Source organism: Moschus berezovskii, chromosome 25, assembly GCF_049115385.1.
Source record: "Moschus berezovskii isolate FMDL1 chromosome 25, NW_MosBer_1.0, whole genome shotgun sequence".
NCBI lineage: Eukaryota > Metazoa > Chordata > Mammalia > Artiodactyla > Moschidae > Moschus > Moschus berezovskii.
The window spans coordinates 31975842-32002113 of record NC_142484.1 but is presented as its reverse complement, the minus strand read 5'-3'; the positions used below and the strand labels follow the sequence as shown (position 1 = coordinate 32002113).

At 50.8% G+C, this 26272-nt stretch overlaps 1 protein-coding gene across 1 annotated transcript in view; it reads left to right on the top strand.

Annotated features, from left to right (window-relative positions):
* Window positions 1–26272, top strand: part of TENM4 (teneurin transmembrane protein 4) — a 787800-nt gene that overhangs the window by 353890 nt on the left and 407638 nt on the right. Inside the window, exon 5 of the mRNA XM_055416091.2 lies at window positions 3585–3854. Within this exon, the coding sequence (XP_055272066.2) occupies window positions 3585–3854 (270 nt within the window). The remainder of the gene's footprint in view (window positions 1–3584; window positions 3855–26272) is intronic.

The window sequence follows — 26272 nt, the reverse complement described above, 5'->3', positions numbered from 1 at the left end:
TGTTGTTTGTTCTATATGTATTCATTCAGCGAACATATCTTAGCAGCTTCTCTGCATTAAGCACTGTCCTGACCTTGAGGCTATGAGCTTCCCTTCTAGCTCAGTGGGCTTCCCTCAAAGCTCAGTTGGTAAAGAATTCGCCTGCAATGCGGTAGACCTGGATTCGATCCCTGGGTTGGGAAGATCCCCTGGAGAAGGGAAAGTCTACCCACTCCAGTATTCTGGCCTGGAGAATTCGCAAAGAGTCAGACAGGACTGAGCGACTTTCACTGACCTTGAGAGGAAGACGCTGGTGATCCAAGACCTAAGAATTTAGTAACCTGGGGGGATATCTTGGTGCCTGACTCCCTCTTCTTCAATCCCTACACACCGCAGTCACGAGAGCCTACCCCTCCAACTCCAGAATACCTTTCAGATCCATCCCTCTTCTCTATCCCATCAGCCACTGTCCCAGTTCCGGCCACTATTATCTCTCTTGGGGGGTTGACCGCAGCCCCTCTTTACTCAGTGCTGCCGCCTTTGGGCCACGCTCAGCCCTGCAGCTAGAGCGAAGTAGAGGCTGACTCCCCGTTGTCCTACCGTGAGTTCCTCAACACCAGAGGGCTTTCCCCAAGTCTTTGTCTTTCTGGACTGTTTTATCCCCTGTCTTTCCACACCCCACCACCCACATCCAGCCCTGCAGGGCTGCTCGTCATTCCCACTCCTGCTCTGATAAAAGTTGCCTACCCTGGTGCCTCGGAGAAGGCAATGGCAAGCCACTCCAGTACTATTGCCTAGAAAATCCCATGGATGGAGGAGCCTGGTAGGCTGTAGTCCATGGGGTCGCTAAGGGTCGGACACGACTGAGCGACTTCACTTTCACTTTTCACTTTCACACATTGGAGAAGGAAATGGCAACCCACTCCAGTGTTCTTGCCTGGAGAATCCCAGGGACGGGGGAGCCTGATGGGCTTCCGTCTATGGGGTCGCACAGAGTTGGACACGACTGAAGTGACTTAGCAGCAGCAGCAGCAACCCTGGTGCCTCAGTGATCCCTGTTTTTCTGCCTGCAGAGCCTCTTCAATGCCTTGTAGGCCCCTATAAGTCCCTGACAGTTCACACAGCCCTCCCTGATTCTGCCCTGTCCGCTCCCCTTCCATGGACAAGGTTAGCAGGGGGCTGTGCCATGTAATTTATATGCATTCTGATGTTGTTAGTTAACCTTTACAACAACCTCAATGATTCATTTGACCAAGATCACAGAGACAAGGGGAGCTGGACACCCCCCCACACACACACACCCATAGAGCCTGACAGCCTAGCTGGCCTCTCCCCCAGGCTTCCATCCACATGGAAAGCTGACCTGTTAGCAAGACTGCCTCTGGTGCTTTAAAGGCAAAGGGTCTTCAACTCTTTCCCATTTGTGGTTAACAGCTCAGACTCTGACATCAGACAGACCTGGTTTGAGTTCTGACTCTGCCGTTTTTATTATCCTGTCTTCACCTGGATGGTGCGGTCACAGCAATGCTTCCTAATTATAGAGTGTTGGGGAGAACGAGAAGGACCGTAGATGGAGCAGTGACACTTGCGTGAAGCAGATGCTTCAGAAACGCTGCCTGCTCCTGGTTGCCATCTCTGGGTCTCAGTGAGGGGAAGCGACCAGTGGTGTCAAAGCTGTCCTCCAACTCTGTGCTGCCGTGCTTGGTGGAGCTCAGTGAGCCCTGCCGGGACCAGAAGGAGCCGCTCTCGTCTTCATAAATAACAAACAGGAAGCATTCTCAACTCGTAGGCAGGCATGGGCGCTGCAGCCTACAAAGTTCTCTTCCTCCCTTTGTCTCCCTGTGCAAGTCACTCAGTCGTGTCCGACTCTTTGCAACCCCATGGACTATACACTTCATGGAATTCTCCAGGCCAGAATACTGGAATAGGTAGCCTTTCCCTTCTCCAGGGCATCTTCCCATCCCAGGGATCGAAACCAGGTCTCCACATTGCAGGTGGATTAGCCTCAAAAATCCTATGATGTTAGCTAAGTTTTCTCCTCCCACCTTTATCCACCCCCCAGGGTGCTTGCTACCAGAGTGTGTCTGTCTGATTATTTAACTAACTTTCGCTGAGCTCGTGCTCTGTGCCAGACTGGACACAGAACTGACCAAGACCCTGGGTGGTGGCAGGGGGAAGGCACAGGGACCCTTGGTAACAGTGATACCCACGACTGGGCGAGAAGGCCATCTCTGCTGGCTCCCCTCCCGCCTCGAAGCAGTTCCTTCTCCCTTCCTTTGCCAGCTTGACCTCTTCAGGACTGCTCCTGGGTGCTGTGCCCTTCACGTACAACCTCCCCTTGTCTCTTCACATCTGCTCTGATCCACAGACGTCTCCTCTGAGCTCCCACCCTCAGTGCTCCCAGAACTCTTTCCCTGCGTCCTCCCCTACTTAGGGCTTTAACCCTTCATCATGGCCTGGGTTGTATCTCCCCCACTGACTGTGAGCTCTGTGAAGTCAGGAACCACACCCTGCTCATTGCTGTACATCAGGAAAGACCCAGGGCCAGCTTGCTTGGGTGAAACATGGTGCGCCCTAATTGCAAGTCCATTTCCCACATCAGTGGTTTAACTGGAGTATGGTCCTCAGTACCTGCATCCACCTGTCCTTCCCCCGTCTCCCAAAACACTCATGAGAATGTTAGAAATCAGGAAGAAGTCATGCCTGATAGACACTGCAGAATGCGGAGGCTGTTTCCCATGGAAGCTAGTATCCCGTTTGTCCTGCAGACACTGATCCCTGAATGAGCTGCCCTCATCCATGTCTTCCTGGCCTGTCTTGGGTACCTCCAGGCTTTCCGGGAGGCTCAAGAGACCTGTCAGCAGCCCCAAGCCTTGGCTGTGTGCTTGGCTCCCTGGGTTGCTCCAAAGCCTGCTAACTCCTGTCGCAGCCCACTGGCCTGACAAAGCAGAGGGCAGAGGTTCCTTCCTTGTGCAAAGCCCACTTTTCTCAGCCCATTACCATCTTCTTCACTTTCCAGCTCCAGGCCTTCCTGACCTGGCCAGAAAGGAGTGTTGGGTCCTGGGGAGCCATTGGCATCTCATGGGCTAGGCTTCTGCCTTATTCAGGAGCCCTCCTTGCTGGCAGGCCCTCCCCAGCCCCTGGACGAGGAGAGCAGAAGCCCTCTGTCCAGCTGAACAGACGTGTATTGAGCCACATGTGAGGGTCCCGGGTTGTGCCCTAGGCCCAGGGATTTAGGAATGAATGGGGTATAATCCCTGCTCCCCACCCCCCACACCCCTGCCCCAGTGAAGCCATCTCCAGCATAGGGGCCAGGCCCTCAAGCAGCTCTGCTCTGCAAAATGCCCAGGGCTGAGGACTCTCAGAGGGGGCTCAGCGAAAGAAGCAGTGACTTCTGCACAGAGTGTAGGTTGCAGGGAGACTTCGAGGAGGAGCTTTTTGAGCTGGGCCTTCCATTAAGGTGTGGAGGGTTTGGGCTGGTGGGGAGGATGCGGAGGAAAGGCCTGCGCATTGACCACCGCTGTGAGTCCTGGAGCAGGGGTCAGGCCTCTGGGGGGGTGACCCCCACCATTACCCTAACCCAGCTCCCTTGCCTTCCCTCCTAGGCACTAACTTCACCCTGCGTGAGCTGGGACTGGGGGAGGTGACACCCCCGCACGGGACGCTGTACCGCACAGACATCGGCCTGCCCCACTGCGGCTACTCCCTGGGCGCCAGCTCTGAGGCTGAGCTGGAGGCGGACGCCGCGCTGTCCCCCGAGCACCCCGTGCGGCTGTGGGGCCGCAGCACGCGGTCGGGACGCAGCTCCTGCCTGTCCAGCCGGGCCAACTCCAACCTCACACTCACCGACACCGAACACGAGAACACGGAGCCTGGTGAGTGGCCCGCTCAGCCGCGCCATGAGCCAGGGCTTTCAGGCCCCAGGCTTTAATTACGGTGTTGATTTTCTGCTCCATTACCCTGGGGCACTGGTGAAGGCGGTGGAAAATTGCTTTGCTCTCAGTGGTCAGAAGGCAGACCCTCTCACAGAGTCACATGAAATGCCCCCACCCACGGGTGACAGGCCAGAGACGGGCTGCTGCTCTTATCTTCCAGATGAGGGGGTGCCTAAGGGACAGGGCTATGGCTTACAGGCTGCCTGTAGATGGAGCGGAGGAGCCAGAGGGCAGCGTAACCCACCCACTACAGCCCATCTTCTGTGGCCTCAGCTGTGCCCCACCCCACCCCCAGAACTCTGCTCACAAGCCTGCAGCCACCCTGGGCACTTGCCGTGGGCGCTGCCGCACCCCAGGGTCTTCTGCTGATGGGAGGCTGGCTTTCACACAAGAGCTGTCATGTTGGAGTAGCTTAAAACTCCCATCTCTCCCCCAGCTTTCCCATGATCTCATCTGCAGATCTGAGGAAGTGCTGGCTCTGGACTCTAGTCCACTCTCATCTCTGCAGCCCTGTTCCAAGGCCAGAGAGATGCTGGGGGAGAAAGAGATGACAGCTTGTTCGCGCGCCTCCTTGGTGCGGGGGAAGGAAAGGGAGCCAGGTTTCAGGCTGTTCTGCCTGTCTCTCGAACCTTGCTTGGCAGATCTCGGAGGGACTCTGAGTTGAACGCAGGCCTGCAGCGGGCCATCGAGGCGAGCTCTTCCTGTGATACCTTGGGTCTCTGGGCAAGAGGTCCGCACGGAGGAGGAGGCTCCTGCTGGACTTTTTTTTTCTCAGAAGTCCAGTGAAGGGTTCTGCTGGCCCCTGCCACACCAAATGTGGGAGGAGGATCGTGGGGAGGGCAAGCTGAGTGAGAACAGGAAGAAGCAAGCTGCACACCAGTGCCCCCTACTGGTTTCCAGCTCTAAACGCAGCATCCTGTGTGATTCCCGCCCAGGATTTGGGGGGAATTGGAGAGCCAGGGTGGGGGGTGGGGAGAGGGTGGACATCAGGTCAGTGGTGAAGGCTTAGGCAGGTTTGCCTCTAACAAGGATGCTCCAGTGAGTTATATGCACAACACAGTCCCAGGTTTGGGATCATGCAGGAGTCTAGGTAAGGACACCGTCCAGTGGAGAGATGTGATCTCCAAAAAGAGAAGAGCCCCAGGATTGCAAATCCTTGTTCTGCCCCCGCTGCTGGAGAACTCGGAGTATTTCCTCGGGACCCTGTGCACTGGGTTTGGGGGGCGGGGGCAGCAGCAGGTGACAGACCCCAACTTGGTAGTTTCACCCTCCCTAGACACTCCACCAGCCCTCTCTGCACTGGGGAGCCATCCACACCCCCTTATCCTCCTTCCCACTTAGGCCCAAGCCCAGCCAGAAACCCTCCTCTCTCTTCCTGACTACTCACTGAATTTGATGTGTGAGGCTGGTACAGAGAAAGTGGTGTCTTACCAGGAGGCAGGCAGGCTCAGGTCCATCAATGGCCTGGACTGTAACATTGGATAAGGTAGAGCCTTTCTCACTATAGATGAGGACTTCAGTTTCCTCATCTGTAACATAAGCAGTTTTAATGAAATCAGCATTCCTGGTGTTCTGAGAATGCTAATATTTCTTAGATTGAAGGTGGGGGTGGGTAGAAGGGCGTGCTCTGTGGTCAAATAGTGTAAGAAACATTGAATTCGAGGAATTTGAACCAGTTTCCTTACTGCAGGACTTCTCAGAACCTTTAACATGTTATTAATCATGCTGATGGATATATTAGCAAGCAGCATCCCCCAAATTGACCTGAGAATAAAGAACCCTTTATTCTCAAAAGATCCAATAAAATCAATGTTCCAATGAACAGGTGGGGGCAGTAAATGAGCCAAATCACTTGCAGACCCTTTTAGATGTAGGATTCTGTGATTCAAAGTCCTCACGTTGGAGATGAAGGTGTACAAGAGGAAAATTATAAACATAATAGTTAATACCTGCTGCTGATTATTAGACCCCCGAGCACAATACCAGGTGCTTAGCTGTCTGGTCTCATTTACTTTCTCTACAGCTTGTTGGGGGAGTGGGCAGCCTGTGGACAAGGTCCACATGGAAGAGGGTCCTGCTCGGGTCTGGCAGCTAAGACTTAAGGAAGGTGGCAGAGACAGGACAGCCTCTCTGCCCAGGGTAGGTTTTATCATCCCCATTGCACAGAATAAGAAACATGTTGCCCAGAGAGGTTTAAGAAACCTGTGTAGGTCACCTGGCTAGCACGACTTGAATTCGGGCCTGTGTAACTCTGAAATCTTTACCCTTGTAGCCCTAGTCATCGTGAATTTCCTCTGCAGCAAAGTACTCGGGCTGCTTGTTCATTGGAAGGTTCTCGCCATGGTGACAAATGATCATTTTTCCATAAAGTCATGACAGAATGAAGTGCACACCACCCACATTATTGTGTATTCCCTGAGAGCTGAATTGCAGCTGAATTAAGCCTCTGTTAGGTGATAATGACCTAATCAACGAGCCTGGAGAGCTTCGGCCTTTGATAGCGGGGACAGGGGGATGGCTTCTTGCTTCCCTGGCCACACCATGCTCGCCTCCTGACCATCCATCTCCACGCCGGGCCGCAGCACTCTTACCCTATGCTCAGGGAAGATGGGCAGGCAGATCCAACACCTCCTCCCTTCCAGGCCTAGACTTCCAAACCCACACATCCCTTGGGTGCCCCTGCCGCTGTCCTCTTGCTCCAGGTTGGAAAATTATATTCATGTCTCTGTTATCTGAAGATCTGAATGACACTGTCGGCCAGGTTGACCTAACTGACGTGAGTGCATGCTCAGTCCATCAGTCATGTCTGACTCTTTGAGACCCCCGTGGACTATAGCTCACCAGGCTCCTCTGTCCATGGGATTAACCAGTCAAAGATACTGGAGTGGGTTCCGTTTTGTTCTGCAGGGGATCTTCCTGACCCAGGGATCGAACCCACATCTTGTGTGTCTCTGGCATCAGCAGGCTTTGTTGTACGTGAGTTTAAATAATAACAGTGGCTCATGCTGAATGTGAGTGAGCCATAGGAGTGACTCCCCTTTATTCCTCAAAGAGGTTGAGAACATTCTCGTCAACCTCAATTACAGCCAGGGACTGGGGTTCAGAGGTGAAGGGTGTGCTGCAGCCGTGTGTCTAGCTGAGCCGGAGCCCCCGGGCTCTTTGCAGGAGTCTCTGTTCTTTCGAGGCTGCCCTCCTCGTGTTCCTGGCCCTCCTGTTCGCACTTCTTTCCCCGGAGCTCTCCTCTCCTCTCTCTCTCATCCTCCCGGTCCCAGTTTTCTCCTTTATCTGTGATGAGAAGTCTAATCTCACCATCAGAACAGAGCTTGACACCACTGGACATGTTGGCCGACACATCTCAGTGTGGCCAGTTTTCAGGGGCAGAAGGAGGCCAAACTGAGGGCCTACCATGTGTTAAGACACTGCACATGGGCCATTGCCTTCAACCCCCATGAAACAGCATGGCATTCCCATTTCCCAGATGGGAAAACTGAGGTTCCCAGAGGTCTACTGACTTGGCTGGGGATTGTTCAGCCGGTAATTCAGCAGGTGAGCCAAGCCTGGGTTTGAACTCAGGTCTCTCTGCCACTATAGGCTGAACCTTCTGCCCACCTCTACTTGAATCAGCAACTGAGGACACCAAAGCGTGACCCCCTAGCAACTTCCAGCCCCGGGAACATTGACTGCCTCCACGCCCAGCCTTGCATTAGTCAATAGTAATTGTCAACAGTATTGATAGTGGTGGAGGCTTTTGCTGAGGTCATGGTGAAGCTGCAGGCAGCTGCCATCAATAATAACTTTTATGGGGTCCATTAAAGCCAATTTCTGCCCCTGAAGGTTAATGTCAGCAGCTTTTATGTCACTGCTTAATATCCAAAATAAATACAGAATTGACTAGGTAATGTAAACACAAATCTCTCCCCTCAGGGCTATCAGGTGGAACCAGCCCTCAGGTCCCTCCTGCTGAGCTGGGCCACAGCAAGGAGAAGCTGGAGTCACGCCAGGGCACACAGTTGGCCTTCCATAAATGTTTCTTTTAGAAAGCAGAGGTTGCATTTGCGCTCCAACCACAAGGTCAGGTGGACGCAGTGCCTCTTTAGTAGTTTCGTTCTGTGATTTGTTCTGTAGCTGCACTGAACTCCTTCCGTGGACCAGGCATCATTCTAGAATCGAGAATCTTGGTAAATAGCCAAGAGAGGAGGTAGAGCTATGACAGCTTTTCTGCTCTGTCTGTCGCAGGCAGGGTGGAAAAGACACAGTCCCAGCGTCTAATGAGGAGCCTTGGTCCCAGGTCCTGGCCATGCCAGGTCCCAGCTCTGAAACCTTGGGCACGTCACCTCACCTCCCTACGCAACAGTTCCCACATTTCTAAAACTGTGTGCCAGTGGCCACATGGGGCCAGCAGAAGGGAAACGGGGAGTTAGGGTTTAGCAGGTACTGAGTTTCAGTTTGGGATGGTGGAATAGTTCTGGTTACACAGCAAAGTGAGTGCACTTAATGCCGCCGTTACCGTATGCTTAAAAACGGTTGAAAGGGTTATCTGTGTTTTACCACAGTAATAAAAAGTACAAAAACAGCATGCCATCTTTCTTCCTTGAAGTGTTGCTGTGAGCCTGACCACAGCTTTGGCAAAGCGGCTGGTCTGTGCTGGTCCTTAATACCTGCTCGCTATTAATGTTCATTGTTGAAGGAGCTGTGGGATGACTGTGGAAGGAGCCGTTCACTCTGCCCTGTGGGTCCAAAGGCTCTTTCCTCCATCGCACCCACACAATGCACCTGGGCTTGCAGGCCAGCCGAGCAGGATTGTGCTGAAGGTGAGGGTTCTGAGTGAGGTGTTGCCAGTGGAGGCAATTGCTCCAGCAGGGCTTGGAGGCATAAAGAGGCGTGGTGGGCCTGGGGCATAGTGAGAATTTACTCTCAGCTCTAATCTCAGAGGCAAAGTGAGAAATTTACATGGAAAAGAAACAATGAAACAGAATCACAGTTACCCCCCAAATTATCAAGCAGCCTGGATGTCAAAAGGGAAATTACCGGTTAACCCAATTAGGCGGCTAAATTGCTTACTGAGAGTCAGTAGATTAGGTGAGCATCTTCAAGCGTGATGAGAAAGCTCATTACCAGTTTAACTCCATTTATCCTCTGCCCTCCCCGGACCCGGTGCTCATGAGACTTCGTTTTAAAAATCTTGTAAGAATAGCTATCACTAATTTCCTAGAGTACTGCAGATACCTAGCCATGATACACAAGGCTCCCTTTTCTAGGACAGGAAACTGGGTTCCTTCACTGGGGTAGAGATTACACCCCTACTTTTGACTACCCTTCTGCCCCATGAGCAGCCTGCACTCCATCCTAGAAAATAGAGGTGCCCAGGATTGAGGGTCTCTTGCTGGACAGTTACCCACGTAACAAGGACTGCAAGCCCCCAAGTTCCAAACAGGATTGAGAAGGGCCTGCAAGTGTCAAAGCATCTGGGAATCTGGGAGCTAGAGGGGACACAGAGACAACTAGTCCATTGATGCTTAACTTTTTTCCCATTTCCTAGCCAAGAAAGCTAAGATTCAGAGAGGTTAGGTGACCTGCTGAAGGTTACACAGCTAGTAATCAGCAAAACCAGGGTTTGAGTCCACATCTGCCTCACACCACTGCCTATTATCTTTCCCGACCACCATCCTCTCCTACTTGTTCTGTTTTATAGAAACAGAATACCCAGGTCTCCCACAATGAGGTGGATTCTTTACCATCTGAGCCACCAGGGAAGCCCATGTTCGTTAGCTCAATGCTATTAATAATGATAGTCATAATCTGGGACATGAATCTAGCTGTATCCAGAACATAAACTTCCTTCTTTGTCAGTGTTCGGTTCAATTCAGTCGCTCAGTCGTGTCCGACTCTTTGCGACCCCATGAATAGCACGCCAGGCCCCCCTGCCCATCACCAACTCCCGGAGTTCACTCAAACTCACATCCATCAAGTCAGTGATGCCATCCAGCCATCTCATTCTCTGTCGTCCCCTTCTCCTCCTGCCCCCAATCCCTCCTAGCATCAGAGTCTTTTCCAGTGAGTCACCTAATATACATAATCTGGGAGATGAATCTAGCTGTTTCCAGAACATAAACTTCCTTCTTTGTCAGTGTTAGTAACTGCCAAAAATTAAATTGAATCCCAACCAGTCTATTCTAAAGATCAATCCTGGGTGTTCATTGGAAGGACTGATGCTAAAGCTGAAACTCCAATACTTTGGCCACCTCATGCGACGAGTTGACTCACTGGAAAAGACTCTGATGCTGGGAAGGATTGGGGGTGGGAGGAGAAGGGGACGACAGAGAATGAGATGGCTGGATGGCATCACTGACTCGATGGATGTGAGTTTGGGTGAACTCCGGGAGTTGGTGATGGACAGGGAGGCCTGGCGTGCTGTGATTCATGGGGTCGCAGAGAGTTGGACACGACTGAGCAACTGAACTGAACCTGTTAGAGCTAATCAGGGCCTAGAGATCATCATACCAGGTCACCCTCTAATTGTGACACTCTGGAGAAAAGACATCATAGAAGTAAAGAGAAAAATTCCGACCAGCGGGTATCAGAGAACGTTTTGTGGAAGAAGTGCTGGTCCCTGGGCTTGGAGGGCTGCCAGGGACTCTACCAGGTAAGGAAGGGGGAAGAAAGGGCATTCTGTGTGGATGAAGGAATGTGTGTGCTGGTACTTACCCTCTCAGTCATGTCTGAATCTTTGCGACACCCATGAACTGCAGCAACCACTCCAGTATTCTTGCCTGGAGAAACCCCAAGGACAGAGGATAAAGGGATGAGCAAGGACACATGTCAGGTGTGTCCCGTGAGGCTGGACCGTGGGGTGTGCGTGGGAATGTGGGGGCAGAGTGTGCTGGGGGGGGGACGCTGGCGACTTGGGCGGATCGCCTGTCACTTAACAATGTTTCTTGAGCACCTACTGTGTTAGGTTATTGGGGTTCCAGCCTGATCAGGACAGACAGAACTGCCCACCCATCAGTGGGGAAACTGATCAACAGATTTAAAAGCTAAATGATAGAGGATGTTTCAGGATGATAAGTTTACAGGAGAGGGAATGGGGAATGCCAGGCTGTGTGTGTGTGTGTGTGTGTGTGTGTGTTGGGGGGGGGGGGTGCGGTTTGCAGTTCTAAATACGGTGCCAGAGGAGGCTTACCTGAGAAGAGGACCTATGGGGCAGGGGAGGAAGCTGGCGATGAGACTGTCTGGAGGAAAGGCATCCGGGCGGAGGGCAGGGCAGGTACCAGGGTCCGGAGGCAAGGAGGCCAGTGCGGCTAGGGCGCAGAGGAGGTCAGAGACGGGAAGTGGTGCAGGTCGCTGCGTGGGGAGTCACAGGAGCCTCCGAGCGGAGTGGCAGGGTCATTCTGGAAGCAGTGTGGAGCGTCGCAGCAGGAGGCTGCTGCAGGAGTCCAGGAGAGAGGGTGGGAGCTCAGCTGGGGACGGGGCATGGAGGCAGTGGGGAGGGGTTGTGAGCCTGGTCATGGGGCCCCGCTGCTCTGCCCTGCTCCGCCGCAGAGCCTCCTAAGCAGGGAGGAAGACCGCCTTTTTCTTAAGTCTGGTGGCTGAAATGGGTCCCTCGGTGCGGGGAGGGCTCACACCTGGTCCTTCTGGCCTCGCAGCTCCTTCATCCCGGCTGCAGGGTCCCTGAGCACTGTCCGGCCCCACGCCACTCCGCACTTCCTCGCGGACCGGTCAGCGAGCTCACCCCTTGTCCCGGCCTCAGCCGGGACATCCTGCATCCTGCATCCTGACCGCCCGGATCTCTGAACCTGGCTGCCCCACTCCTGCTCCTAGCCTCGTTGTGCCGCCCACGGTAGGCTCTTTGCCTCCTCTTTTTTTTTTCTATCATCTTGGCTTCAGTGTGTCCCTGATTCCAGCCCTTCCTTCTGCTCAGCTGCCTCAAACTGCCTTGGTCAAGTCCCCCTGGAGCCTCCTCGCCACAGCGCCACCTCTGCTGGATTTACTGTGATCTGGGAGCTGGTATCTGACAGACACTAAGGTGGTTGTTCTTGTGAGTTCCTTGGGAGAGGACTTGAAATTCTCCCCAAATTCACTCCCCCTCGGTGTGCACTGCAGCGCTCCCTGGTGGGCGGTATGTGCTAATATACATGCACCCTGCTTCTGAACTGGCAGGCGGGGAAAAGAGACAGGGCGATCCAAAGCTACTCTAAATTAAGATAGATTGCTTTCTTCAAACTAGGTTAAGGCTCACTGTGTGTGCAGAGAGGTACAGTAAGCCAGAGTTTTGCTTTTGATCTGAGCCAACGTGACTTTCAGTTCCTGTGGAAGCAATGATGTGCCCAGTGACAAAGTTCCTACCGAAAGACATTTATTTGCAAACACTGTTTCCTACTGTAAGCTCAGCTTTGTCCAAGGAGAGTGGCTCTTGGTCTGTCTCCGCTTCATATAACCCCGGATGACTTCAGGGAGGAAAGGGAGTAACCAATGCTGGGAAAAGCTTTCTGCCCACAGGAGCCTAGTTCAGTGCTGGGGTGTGTGGAAGCCAGGGATGAATCTGGCTTCAGCTTTAGACTCTTGTCACTGGGCCCAGGGTGACCTTGAGCAAGTTATTTCTCCTCTCTGGGCGTCAGTTTCTTCACCAGCCCAAGGGAGTCATTGGACTCTTAGGCAGCAAGATAACTGGAAGGAGAATGGGCTTTGGAGTCGGTCTCAGGATCCCAGCTCAGCCACTCAGGAACTGGATGATGGTGTGCAAGTGACTGAATCTTACTGAGCCTCAGTTGCTTCACCTGTAACGTGGGCATGAATACCTCCTAACGTTGTAATGAGCAGAAAAGGTGTGTGCGCGTGGAAGATGAAGGCTTCCGTTTCCCACCTGTGGACCGTACCTGACCCTGAAATCAGTGGTGTAGCTCAGCACCATCATTTAAAATAATGATCATGAATGGATGGGAGAGGAGTGGAACAGAGTCCGTCAAACATAGTGAAGTCAGTATTACTTTGTGAATTTTTATTTTAGTTATACTTTACACACAGCACCTGTACTAGGTCATCATGTATACTCTGTAATTCAGTAAAAAAAAAATAATAATCGTAAGTTTAAAAGATGGTACTTGCCACATACCAGGACCTGATGAATGTTAATTCCTTTCCTTCAAAGTCCCCTCAGCTAGAAGATCCCATGATTCATGATGTCATGTGTGCATGCATGCTAAGTCACTTCAGTTGTGTCTGACTCTTTGTGGCCCATGTACTGTAGCCCACCAGGCTCTTCTGTCCATGGGATTCTCCAGGCAAGGATACTGGAGTGGGTTGCCATGCCCTCCTGCAGGGGACCTTCCTGACCCAGGGATCGAACCCAGGTCTCCTGCATTGCAGACAGATTCTTTATGGCTCAGCCACCTGGGAAGCCCTCATGATGTCATTGCTATTGTTCAGTCGCTCAATTATGTCCAACTCTTTGCAACCCAATAGATTGTAGCACACCAGGCTTCCTTTCCTTCACCATCTCCTGGAGTTTGTTCAAACTCATGTCTGTTGAGTCAGTGATGCCATTCAACCATCTTGTCCTCTGTCATCCCCTTCTCCTCCTGCCCTCAGTCTTTTCCAGCATCAGGGTCTTTTCCAATGAGTTGGCTCTTCACATCAGATGACGTCATCAGTTCAGTTCAGTTCAGTCGCTCAGTTGTGTCCGACTCTTTGCGACCCCATGAATCACAGCACGCCAGGCCTCCCTGTCCATCACCAACTCCCGGAGTTCACTCAAACTCATGTCCAACGAGTCGGTGATGCCATCCAGCCACCTCATTCTCTGTCGTCCCCGTCTCCTCCCACCCCCAATCCCTCCTAGCATCAGACTCTTTTCCAGTGAGTCAACTCATCGCATGAGGTGGCCAAAGTATTGGAGTTTCAGCTTTAACACCAGTCCTTCCAATAAACACCCAGGATCGATCTCCTTTAGAATGGACTGGTTGGATCTCCTTGCAGCTTACCTAAAAACTATTGGCATAGTATTTCTAAGGCTCCCCTATGGAGAATAAGTGCGTATTGGGGCAGGGCCCTGTGATTCAGTTGAAAGAAGCTGGGCTCTGGGATCAGATGGACTTGCCCAAGGTCACATGGCTTATATAATGACAGAGCTCAAATCCCTGGTTTGTAGGAGTTGGCCGTCTCGCCCCCTCCTCCCTCAGCTTCCTCTTATGTGGATGACTGTTGGGTGACTGGTAAGCCCTTGGGTAGCTAGGCTCAGCAGGAAAAGCACCCCAGACAGGGTGAGCTGACTTAGAAGGATACAGGAGCCTAGAAGGGTCGTAATCTGGGTTCATGTAACCAGCTGAATCTCTTCAGCAGTGCAGAGGCTACTTCTACCAACCACTTCATTGTGTGGATTATACATTAAAATAAGCTTAGAGAGGTTAAGCTCCTAGAATAGTGCCTGGTGCTTCGGGAGTGATGTATGAGCACACAGTGTTGTTATTATCATTCCTCCAGCATTTTGTGATTTACAAAGTGTTTTCACATTTTGTTTAAAATTTGCAACAGCCTTTGAGGTAGATGTGTCTCATCACTGCGTGAAAGTTCTCTGAGATCACACAGCTGGAAAGTGGCAGAGGTGAGAGTCAAGCCCAGGTCTCTCTGACCCCCATACTCACGTGCTGCTGTTCACAGCCACAGGCACACCTCAGAGATGCTGTGGGTCTGGTTCCAGACCACTGCAGTAAGACAGTACTGGGATAACGCCACTCACACATCTTTTTTTTTTTTTTTTTGGCTTTCCAGTGCATTTAAAAGTTATGTTTCTGCTACGCTGTAGCCTATTAGGTGTGCAATAGCATTATGTTGAAAAAAAATGTATATACATACTTTAAATAAAAAAAAAACTTTGTAGCTAAAAAATGCTAACTATTATCTGACCGTGCAGGATTGCCACAACCCTGCCACACACAAAAAAAAGTAAACATGTCTGGGAAGGGCAATAAAATAAGGAATGCCCAAACATATGACAGCTGGTCAGCCTGTCTCTCTGCCAAAGATAACTCCCCAGTTGCCAAGGTCAAGTGTGAAAAGACTTCAGCAGGCCTGATTTTCCTCAGACCAGTATCTCCCAGTCAGCTCCGTGAGAAGGATCTCAGCCCAGGCTCTCTGTTCTGGAAGAAACTTCCCTTCAGAGGAATATTCCAAACACCAAAGAGGGCTTTTCCTTCCCCGACTGTTTAGCAACCTGGCTTCCTAAATGAGTGTGCTGCTTTGTAGGCTCTTTACTGCAAACAAATCGCTCTCCAGAATGTGCTTCCAAGAAGGAGATAATCATATGGAACAAACCAGATTCAAAGTGTGTTGTCAACAAAGGGCAATTGTGTGCTGGTCCAGCTGCTGGAAGAATGGCAGAGGAGGGAAAGAGCAGCCCTCACGCATGTGAAGTGCTCTGTGAAAAGGCCGAGGAGGTTCTGCAAACGGGAACCAAACGGCTGAGCATTGCAGGCAGATTCTCTGCCGACTGAGCCACCAGGGAAGTCCCAAGTCAGAAGTGAGCCTGGACCAAGCAAGGCTCCCTGAGCATCTCCCTCCCTGTGGCCCCACTTGGTAGGAAAAGGAGAGAAGCTGCTTAAGCCTAAAGGATTTACCCTTCCTCCCTGCATCCACCAGTTGCAGTAATTTATTACCTCGGCCCTAGAGCTAGTGCTGAAAGATGCATTTTAGTTGGAGAAAATGTCGTGTCATTTTCCTCCCCTCTAGATCTAGCAAGCTCTTCAAGTGTCTCTGCTGGCATTTGACTGTTCTTCACGCTTAGGAAACGCGTCAGAGCTCATGACACCATGAATACCTGACATTTCATGAATTATCATGTGGCTTTCTTCGGTCCAGGGCACCTAAGCCCCCACCCTGTGTTTGAACCCTGATAGTGGACCTTCAAACTTGGAGCCCATGTCATAGGGTTTTTAAGGCTCTGAGTCACTGCGGGGACTCACGGGACTCAGCACATAGTGAGACGCATGGCTGAGACTTACTACAGGAAGAGAGTAAACAGCAAATCAGCAAGGGGGAACAATGCACAGGCGAAATCAGGGGAGACCAGACTCAAGCTTCCAGTGGTCCTCTCCTAGCAGAGTCATTCCGGACATGCTCAATTCCTTCAGCAGTGAGCTGTGATGATAGAAGTGCTGTCCACCAGGGAAGCTCAAGAAGGACACCTGGTCACAGATTTTTATCAAGGGCTGGGTCACAAGAACACCCTCTGCCTAGCATGGGCCAAAATGCCAAACTCTCAGAGGGAAGCAGGTATTTAGCATAAACCTCATTATTTGGCTAGGCACAGTCAGCCAGCCTTCTCATTTAGAGATTTTATATCAGGCAAGAATTGTTTACCAGCCAAGTTCCCAGATGCCGACCAAGGGCCAGCCTTGCAAGCAGACCTTTCTAAGGACCTCTGGCTGCTGTGGTGACTCTTCTCTGCACGAGCCTCTGGTCCTCCCCTTCTGTTTCCTAATGAGCAACCCTGAGTGCCCACCCAGCGCATGCGTGCCTCTCAGGTCAGCCGTGTCGACCTTTCTCTGCTCTTTATCTTGCAGGTGGTAACTGACTATAAACATTCTGGACACGAAATGGCTTGATAAAGTTCACTATTGGTGCTTGTGATGAAACAAGAGAAAACAAAATGATGGATCTTAGGAAAAAGGCAAACGCGTTAAATAATCTGACAGCAGGGCAACACTACCTGGTCTGTAGCTCTGTTGATGGTGTGGGGTGGGGTGGGGAGGTTGTGCAGCTGAGTGACTGACAGGGTGCTGAGGACACGTGTATCTCCTTTCAGTGGCACATGGCAGGCAGCCTGTCAGTGTTGGATGAGCACTGAGGTGAAGCAGGCATGCTCTCTGGCTACTGGGGTTTTTGATGCAGAGACGAAAGACACACAAGCTAGGCAATGTCCTGCAGAATGTCACGTGAGTGCCATCAGTGACCCGATGTGGCCAGCAGGCAGAGAACCAGCAGAAGAAACCTGGCCCTGCTAAAGCAGCTGAATGAGGTGATTTGTAAGACCTGTGGCTCGAGAGCCCATCCAGGGGGAGGGCTGGGCCAGGACCACAGGAAGAACGTCCGCCGTGATGGTGTCTCCTGCCAACCAATCCTAGAACGCAGTGCTCAAGAGTTCCAGTGGCAAAAGGCAGCTTGCAGGCTGTGGGTCCAGTGTGCCTGTGTGATACAGAAAGTAGGTGAGGGGAGAAACCTTTACCTGTGATCAGGTGTGAAAAAGTCCCAGGATCCCTCTGCTAGGGCAGGACAACACCCAAGTCCCTCCTGTGCCTTGCAGCCAGAGATGACCAGGAATTCACCTACAGTTGAACCAAGATGAGTTTGTTGACTCTCTGGCACAGTGGAGGACACGCACCCTGGGGGGTTCATTGGGTGTCTCAGTAAGTGGTGTCTGAAAGGAAGTACAAGATGTGGGTGATTTGGGGACAGGTGGGTTCAAGGAAGTGGGGAGCTTTGCTGTGGATACTGTCAGAAAGCAGGGGTGAATCTGTGCCTGAGTGTCTTAGTAAGCCATATGTGTATAGAAGGCAGGAAGAATGAAGCGAGGTTAACGTTGCATTTGGAAAAGCAGCAGCAGTTACATTAGCCAGGATTGGGAAGGCTTGACTTTTTTGGTCATTTTGTGGTTTGGACCATTTTTTTGTTTTTGTCTAAGTTCAGACATGATCGCAGAGTGGCCTTGCCTTTGTCTGGGCCAGTCGAACAGTTGCTTGTCTGAAGTTGGCATGTGAAATTGTCTATATTCATTATTAGAAAGTTACTGCCTAGCTGTGAGGGCCAGGCAGTCCTGGCTGTTAGGAACTGTTTCTGTCTTCCTCGTCCCAAGACCCACCGTCCCAGGATGCTGCTGGCTCTCAAGGCCCTTCAGTGGGCTGTCCCACAATAGATCTCAGCACCCAGGGAAAATAGTAATAGAAATTACTTATTTAATAAGAAGTACTGTTATATCGGGCCTCCCCTGGTGGCTCAGTGGTAAAGAATCCACTTGCTAATGCAGGAAATGCAGGTTTGACCCTGGATGAGGAAGATCCCCTGGAGGAGGAAATGGCAACCCACTCCAGTATCCTTGCCTGGAAAATCCCACAGACAGAGGGGTCTGGCGGGCTGTAGTCCATGGGGTTGCAAAAGAGTTGGGCACAGCAAAACAACAACTATTATATTACTTAATTACTGTCAAATAACTGCTTACTTGGTAGTATATGATACTCAGTAAATAATAAAAATTATTTATTGAATATTTATTATAAGTCAGGAAGTAGATGGTCCTCTTTAAATATATTTAGTCTTGTTTCATCCTCCTGCTGTCTCGGCAGGATTGGTATTTTGACTTTTGGGAGATAAGGTAACAGAGACTCTGATAAGTAAAATGACTTCCTGAGGACCATCTGTCTAAGAAGTGGTGGAGAAAACTCACACACAGATCTGCGCAACTCCAAAAACTGTTTTCTCTCTGCCGCGGGATGTCTTGGACACGTAGGGACGTATGGGCATTGACAGGGATGGTTTGCCTCACTGCAGCTGAGACCAGCGTTGGTCCAGAGAGTATGACTGAGAGCGTCTCTGAAACAGATCCAAAGTGTGCTCACAGACGGGAGTTTGGGCAACCCCCGAAATGCCCCAGGTCACAGACTCCCAGGCCCTGGCAGAGCGTGGCAGTCGCCAGGAGCGGGAGTCACAGCGCCAGCACAGGGAGCCCATCCCGGTCTCCCCAGAGGGGAGGGGGGCCGAACCTACTCTTCACTCCTGAACAGTTGGCTGATCCATAACGAAAAGAGCTGCCCATTACTAATTAAGTTTGTTTTCCACCTTGACAATGTCTTAATGCAACTTAGCATCTTCAGCTCAAAAACTGGGGGGAAAACTTTTAAGTCAGTGATGGCTAACCTTGCCATCCTCTTCAGAGTTCAGCACTGTGTAACAGCTTGGGGACAGGCATGGCAGGAATTGGAAAACCTGTTGACATTGGCCCCTTAGCCAGAAGTATCATTCTTCTTTCAGTGGTCTATTTTGTATTGATCTAAAAACCTTTTCTCAGAACTATGTATCTCTAAGCAAGACAGTGGTTTATTTATCTGTCTCAGGGTGATTGGGACCTGGCCTGTGTAACAAGTTGGGCTTCCCAGGTGGTGCTAGTGGTAAAGAATCTGCCTGCCAATGCAGGAGACCTATCTAAGAGATACGGGTTCAATCCCTGGGTTGAGAAGATGCCCTGGAGTAGAAAATGGCAACCCACTTCCTTGCCTGGAAAATCCCACAGACAGAGGAGTCTGGTGGGCTACAGTCCATGGTGTCCGAAAGAGACTGCAGACCAGAAAGAACAAACAGAAGAGTAGAACTGATGCTTATCGGATGCTGTGTTAGTTTGCTAGGGTTGCTGCAAAAATTACCACAAACCGAGTGCCTTAAAACAATGGGAATGTATTGTCTCAGTTCTGGAAGGCTGAAAGCTTAAGATCAAGGTACTGATGGCCACGTTCCCTCTGAAACCTGCGGGGGAGTCCTTCCCTGTCTCTTCCTGGTTTCCAGTGGGCTGCTGTCAATCGCCGGCTTTCCCGGCTCGTGCAGCACACTCCAGTCTCTGCCGTCATCGTCCACGGCATTGTCTGCACGTGTCTCTGTGTTCACATCAGAACACCGGTCATATTGAGCTGGCGGCCCATCCTACTCCAGTCTGACCTCATCTTAACTAGTTACATCAAATATGTCCCTGTTCCACACGAGGTCCACATTCTGAGGTTAAGGTACTGGTCCTGGGGGTTAGGACACTCTCAGTCTCTTTGGGCTGCTGTAACAAAAACACCATCCCCGGGGAGGCTTAAACAGCAAGCATTTATTTCTCGCCATTCTAGAGGCTGGAAGTTCAAGATCAAAGTGTCTGCAGATTTGGTGTCTAGCGGGACCCACTCCTGCTTCTCACTGTCTTCACATGGCAGAAGGGGTGAGGGAGCTCTTTAAGGGCTCTCTTTTATAAGGGGGCTCCACTTTCAGGACCTGATTACCTCTTGAAGACCTCACTTCCTAATGCCATCACCCTTGGGGGTTAGAATTTTACCATATGAATTGGAGGTAGAGGGGGCAGAAGCATTCGGTCTGTAGCAGACTTCAGCATACCTTTTTATTTTTAATTAATTTTTTTGGGGGGAAGGATAATTGTTTTACAGAATTTTGCTGTTTTCTGTCAAAGGTCAACATGAATCAGCCATAGGTGTACATATAACTTTTCAGGGGAAAACACTTCAGTCCATAGGAGATGCCTGTTAGGTTCCAGGCAGCATCTCAGGCCCCACCACCCCTCAGCAGCCTGGCTCTTAAGTGAGTCTGCAGCTTCTCAGGGCCCGCAGGAACCATTTTGGTCTGAATGCTATGGCAGTTGTGCCTCTCGCCACTGGACCTCGGGGCCCCCGAGTCCTGCTGCGGTGTCCCCTTCACTCCCTGGCGTGCGCCACCTCTCAGCCAAGGGATCATCAGATCAGGGCACCAGGTCTTAGGGCTGCTTCTGAGTGAGTGATGGATGAGACCACTTGGGGGACCCTGTGGCCTTGCCTGCAATGACAAGGGGTGTGAGTACGTGGGAGTACACACACGTGGCTGTGTGCACAGACACACGCAAGGCCTCCTGCTTTCCACGTGTGGGGTTTAGGGCCGTGTGTGTGTGTGTGAGGTTCAAGTGTGAGAGACGCATACCCTTGACCGTGTCGGAGTGTGACTGCAAGACAAGGTCTGTGGAGGGTTGGGGGGGTGATAAATGTGTGACAGGGTGGGGATCACGTGAACAGGGGTGTACGGGTCTGGCTGTCCGCGAGGGTGTGTTTGTGTGTGTCTGCGCCCGAATGAGGGAACAGGTGGGGATTACCACCAAATACCCGTTGTATTTTAGACTCAGGCAGCTAGCAGAGGTGAAGTCTTTCTTCCCATGGAAATGGGGAAGAAAGACTTTTGGGGGCCTTTTAATCGCTTTGGAAGAAAAAAAAAAGAAAAAGCGGCATCATCCAGTTAGTGGTTGTTAATTAGGAGCAGGTCCCAGGAAAGCTGCCATGCAGCAGCACCAATAAATCACTCATTAACTACCCATGGCCGCCCGCCTCTATGCCCACTTCTCTGCAGCTGGAGCCTCGTCTGCAGCTGGGCCAGGGCCCGGCCACTGCAGGCTCATCAGAATTGCGGCGGGGGTGCGTACTGCCCAGTCCTACCATTCTAGGAGCATCCCCGGGATATACTAGACACAGGGCTGAGCCTCTGTTCACTGGCTCGTGGACTCGAGTGCAAGTCTTTCCGCATCAAGACCTCCCTGTCCCACCCCTCCCGGCCTCGTCTCCCACCGTTCAGTGTTGACTCGTGTTCCAGCTTAGGCAGGCCATCGTAAGAGGCACACGTGCCTGATGGAAGTGCCATTAGGCATCTGCCTGTGTCGCTTACATAGGGGAGCAAGCGTGCAGTGGGTACACAGGAAAGACGCCCTTGCCAGACCTGCCCCTGGCAACGTTCTCACCAAAGCAATGGTTTAAAGTACTGAATGCAGCTAAAACCACCATCAGTCAGTTCAGTTCAGTTCAGTCGCTCAGTCGTGTCCGACTCTCCGCGACCCCATGAATCACAGCACGCCAGGCCTCCCTGTCCATCACCAACTCCCGGAGTACACTCAAACTCATGTCCACAGAGTCGGTGATGCCATCCAGCCATCCCATTCTCCGTCGTCCCCTTCTCCTCCCGCCCCCAACCTTTCCCAGCATCAGAGTCTTTTCCAGTGAGTCAACTCGTCGCATGAGGTGGCCAAAGTATTGCAGTTTCAGCTTTAGCATCAGTCCCTCCAATGAACATCCAGGATTGATCTCCTTTAGAATGGACTGGTTGGATCTCCTTGCAGTATAAGGGACTCTCAAGAGTCTTCTCCAACACCACAGTTCAAAAGCATCGATTCTTCGGCGATCAGCCTTCTTCACAGTCCAACTCTCACAACCATACATGACCACGGGAAAAACCATTGCCTTGACTAGACGGACCTTGGTTGGCAAAGTAATGTCTCTGCTTTTTAATATACTATCAAGGTTGGTCATAACTTTCCTTCCAAGGAGCAAGCGTCTTTTAATTTCATGGCTGCAATCAGCATCTGCAGTGATTTTGGAGCCCAAAAAAACAAAGTCTGACACTGTTTCCACTGTTTTTCCATCTATTTCCCATGAAGTGATGGGACCAGATGCCATGATCTTTGTTTTCTGAATGTTGAGCTTCAAACCAACCTTTTCACTCTCCTCTTTCACTTTCATCAAGAGGCTTTTGAGTTCCTCTTCACTTTCTGCCATAAGGGTAGTGTCATCTGCATATCTGAGGTTATTGATATGGACTGGTGCAAAACCGGTAAAAATATATCACCATTGCCCTTCCTTCAGACACTGGGGCATTAGCTAGGATCTGCATGTAGTTTCGGTTGGCCTCAGTGCAGAGATACTTCAGAGAGAGAAAGAAAAGGTCAAATCCCTCTTCTGGAACCAAATGGAGATAAAGAACAGTCCACTGGTGTTGGGGAAAGAGGGTTATGGGAGTGGTTATTGTAGGCTATTTTCTTTTGACTCTAGATCTCATTCTTTTCCCTGGGCTTCTTTGTTCACTCATCCATTCCTGCGTTCATTCATTCATCAAATGTTTATAGAGAACCCGATATTTCCAGGTCCTGTTTCAGTGATCATAGGCAGAAATATGGGCTTCCCTGGTGGCTCAGATGGTAAAGAGTCTGCCTGCAGCGTGGGAGATCTGGGTTCTATCCCTGGGTCGGGAAGATCCCCTGAAGAAGGAAATGGCAACCCACTCCAGTATTCTTGCCTGGAAAATCCCATGGACAGAGGAGCTGGCAGGCTGCAGTCCATGGGGTCACAAAGAGTCTGACGTGACTGAGCAACTAACACTTTCACTTTCACACTTCCATGATTTCTGTAGCAGTCAAATGACTTAATTATGTCACAATAACAATCAGCCCTAATATCTCAGTGGCTTTGCAGAGTTTATTTCTCACATCATGTACTCAGCACATCAGAGGTGTCAGGGAAAATGGGAGGTGTCAGGGAAAAGGGGAGGTGTCAGGGAAAAGGGTTTCTCCATAGGGTCTCTCCAGGACCCAGGTACAGGGGCTCTGCAATCTTGTAGCTGCATTGTCTGGGGCAAACAGCCTTTTTGCCTGCTTCTCAAAGCCCATAGGCCTGACTTAGTCATATAGCTCCTCTTAACTGCAAGGGAGCAGGGAAGTATATGCCTCCCATGTACCCAGAAAAAGAAGAGAACCAGCTTGGTAAGCACCAAGAGCCCCTACACCACCCAGCATAAGAAGGGCTGGGGTATGGACACAATGGAATACCTACCCTTGAGATGTTGCCATTCAGTAGAAGAGACAAGTAAAGAGACGTAACTGCTCAGGGAAGTCAGAAGAAGGGGAAAGGAGTTGTGATGTGAAATCTGAGAGGTGGGAGCTTTTCACTGGACTTTTCCACATTGGAGACTGGGGTGCTGGCAGGCTGGCCAGGAAGTGCATGGGACATTCATGTGTCAGGTGTCGTGTGGCTGCTGAAGTGTATCGGGGTGACTTGCGCGCCAGGTGGTAAATCTAGAGAGGCAGGGCCTTGGGCATCACCTGTCAGTATCTGAACCTTATTCTGGGTGGAGGGAAAGCTAGCGAAGGGTTTTAGGCAGGGGTGCAAGCCACCGTCTATGTGTTTGTGGAAAGATCACCCTAGGCTCCACCTAAAGGTGAAGAGGAAGAGATGGGTGATGGCCCCCAAAGTCAGAGCAGTGGTCGTGGGGACAGAATGGAGAGGTCCTTAGGTGGAGGGACCAGTAGAATCTGGTGACTGCCTAAATGTGGGCTGTGGGAGAGGAAACGGATGCAGGCCTGTATTTGATCGGAGCAGCGCCGTGGATGAGTGTGGAAATGCTGGAGCACGATTGTGGAGAAAGATGAATAAGCTGAGTGGTGGACGCTGTTGAATCTGAGGTGCCCGTGAACCTCCCAATCACGATGTCCATGAAACACTTGGATGTTTGGGCCTGAAGTGTAGAGAGGAGTCCGCCCACCTCTCGGGGCATCTAGGAAATTACAGGTATGGGGGGTAACCTCAGCCAAGAAGAGCTCTTTCCTCCAGGGATCTCACCTTGCACTTCTGTGGGGACCAAAATTGTTTCTCAAATGGTGTTTCAATCTGGGTGCTTGCAAGATGGAGTCATTTCTGGCTGGTCAGCTTCCCAGTCTCCTTAGGTTGAGAGAAGTCACTGCTCTCTGGGCTTCTGTGGCTCCCATCATGGTCTCTGTTAAGTTGCTGCCATTGTTCAGACGAGTCCCCAGAGGGCTAGCTAATGCTTATTCATCTGGCTTGGTACCCAGGTGCTTAATCAGTATTTCTTGAACAAATAAATGAATTAACCACCAACTGTGGGGCTTCCCTGGCCTCTCAAATGGTAAAGAATGTGCTTGCAATGTGGGAGACTCGGGTTTGATCCTTGAGTTGGGAAGATCCCCTGGAGAAGGGAATGGCTACCCACTCCAGTATTCTTTCCTGGAGAATTCCATAGACAGAGGAGCCTGGCATGGCAGGCTCTGAGCTTTTGTAGCCCCCAGTGTGGTCTCTATCAAGCTGCTATCCATTGTTGAGTCTCCAAGTCCCAGAGGGCTAACCCTTGTTCATCTGGCCTGGCACCCAGGTGCTTAATCAGTGTTTCTTGAACAAATGAATGAATTAACCACCAACCATGCAAAACTGTTGGGTCCCTGGTGGGAACATAAATAGTACTTCCATTTTCCAAAAGCCTTTAATAAATTATAACTCACCAAATTAAAATAAACATTAGTTTTAACTTCTACCAACCAAGTCTCTGGAGGGTTTGACACCTTTTCATCTTCAAAGTGCTTTCAAACCAAGGGGTGACTTCTCTCAGAGGTCCCTCTTTGAAAGTTTTAGATTATAAACAGATACAGAAATGTATTAACATTCAAGAAGCAAAGATGCCTCAGGCCAGTTTTAAAGAAAACTTTTTCCAGGAAAGAAACAAATCTTTGATTTTTTTGAGTGCCTTCAGGTGTGCCAAGGGTTGCATTAAGGGCTTTCAGTATGTTATTCCCTCCATGTTTTTATGATGTAGGTACTCTCATTCCTACTTAAGAGATAAGAAAACTGAGACCAGAGAGATACAGTGCACAGTTCAGTTCAGTCGCTCAGTCGTGTCCGACTCTTTGCGACCCCATGAATCACAGCACGCCAGGCCTCCCTGTCCATCACCAACTCCCGGAGTTCACTCAAACTCATGTCCATCGAGTCGGTGATGCCATCCAGCCATCTCATTCTCTGTCGTCCCCGTCAAGGACACATAATTGGTAAGAGGGAGAACTAAGAACCTATCTTAAGTTCTTCTAACTCCAGGACAACTGACCTTTCCTTTGCATCACCATTTCTCAACTTCGGTCTGCAGACTAGCTGCAGTAGGCAAACACAGGGTGTGGATTCTGGGTCCCCATACCACACTTACTGGATGAAACTCTGGAGAGAGACGCTTGGAGTCTGTATTTTGCTTTTATAAACATGAATCTTTTATTAACCTATTTTTGTAACTGAAGTAGTTAGTTTACAATGTGGTATTGGTTTCAGGTATACAACAAGTGGGGAATCTGCATTTTAAATAAACTTCCCAGGTGCTTCTTATGCACACTGAGATTTGATAACCTACATTTTATACCCTAGTGGGAGTCTCAAACTTAGATTTTTGTCTAAAGGGATGAGCAGAAAAAAAGGAGAGATCTAGGCCCTGAACACCGTGTGCCTTCCACCGAGCTTGGCATCTCTGCCTCCTGCACACAGTGCGGCAACATCTCCCCCCACCCCACTCCTCCATCCCCGCCTTCCCAGGCTGCACTGGCTGAGATGGAAAGCTTTCTCTGTTCCCCTGCTTTTCATGGCAAGCTTGGGTTGATGTTTTTTCTCTGCTCCATATGGATTTTGCAATTAACTCACTAGAAAAGTAAATCACAGGATGCCTGGAATAATAAGTGCAGTGAATACTAGGTCCCAGCCAAGGAGTCTGGGACCGGATCCAGCGCATGACGGAGGTTGCTGGGTTGGTGCAGGAAGGAGGCAGGAGGCGAGAGGCGGGCAGGGCCTCAGGGCTGCACAAAGGCAGCAGATGGAGGAGGAGAGGGGACCACTGCTGGTTGAGATCGAGCACCTTTTGTACATGTTCACCATACTGCTCAGTTTTATTTTCTTCATTTCACCAATTCCACACAGCTCTTTTTGGTCAGTATCACTGTTCCTATTCCACAGGGAAAGACCCTGAAGCTCAGAAAGACAAAGACACTTCCCAACTTC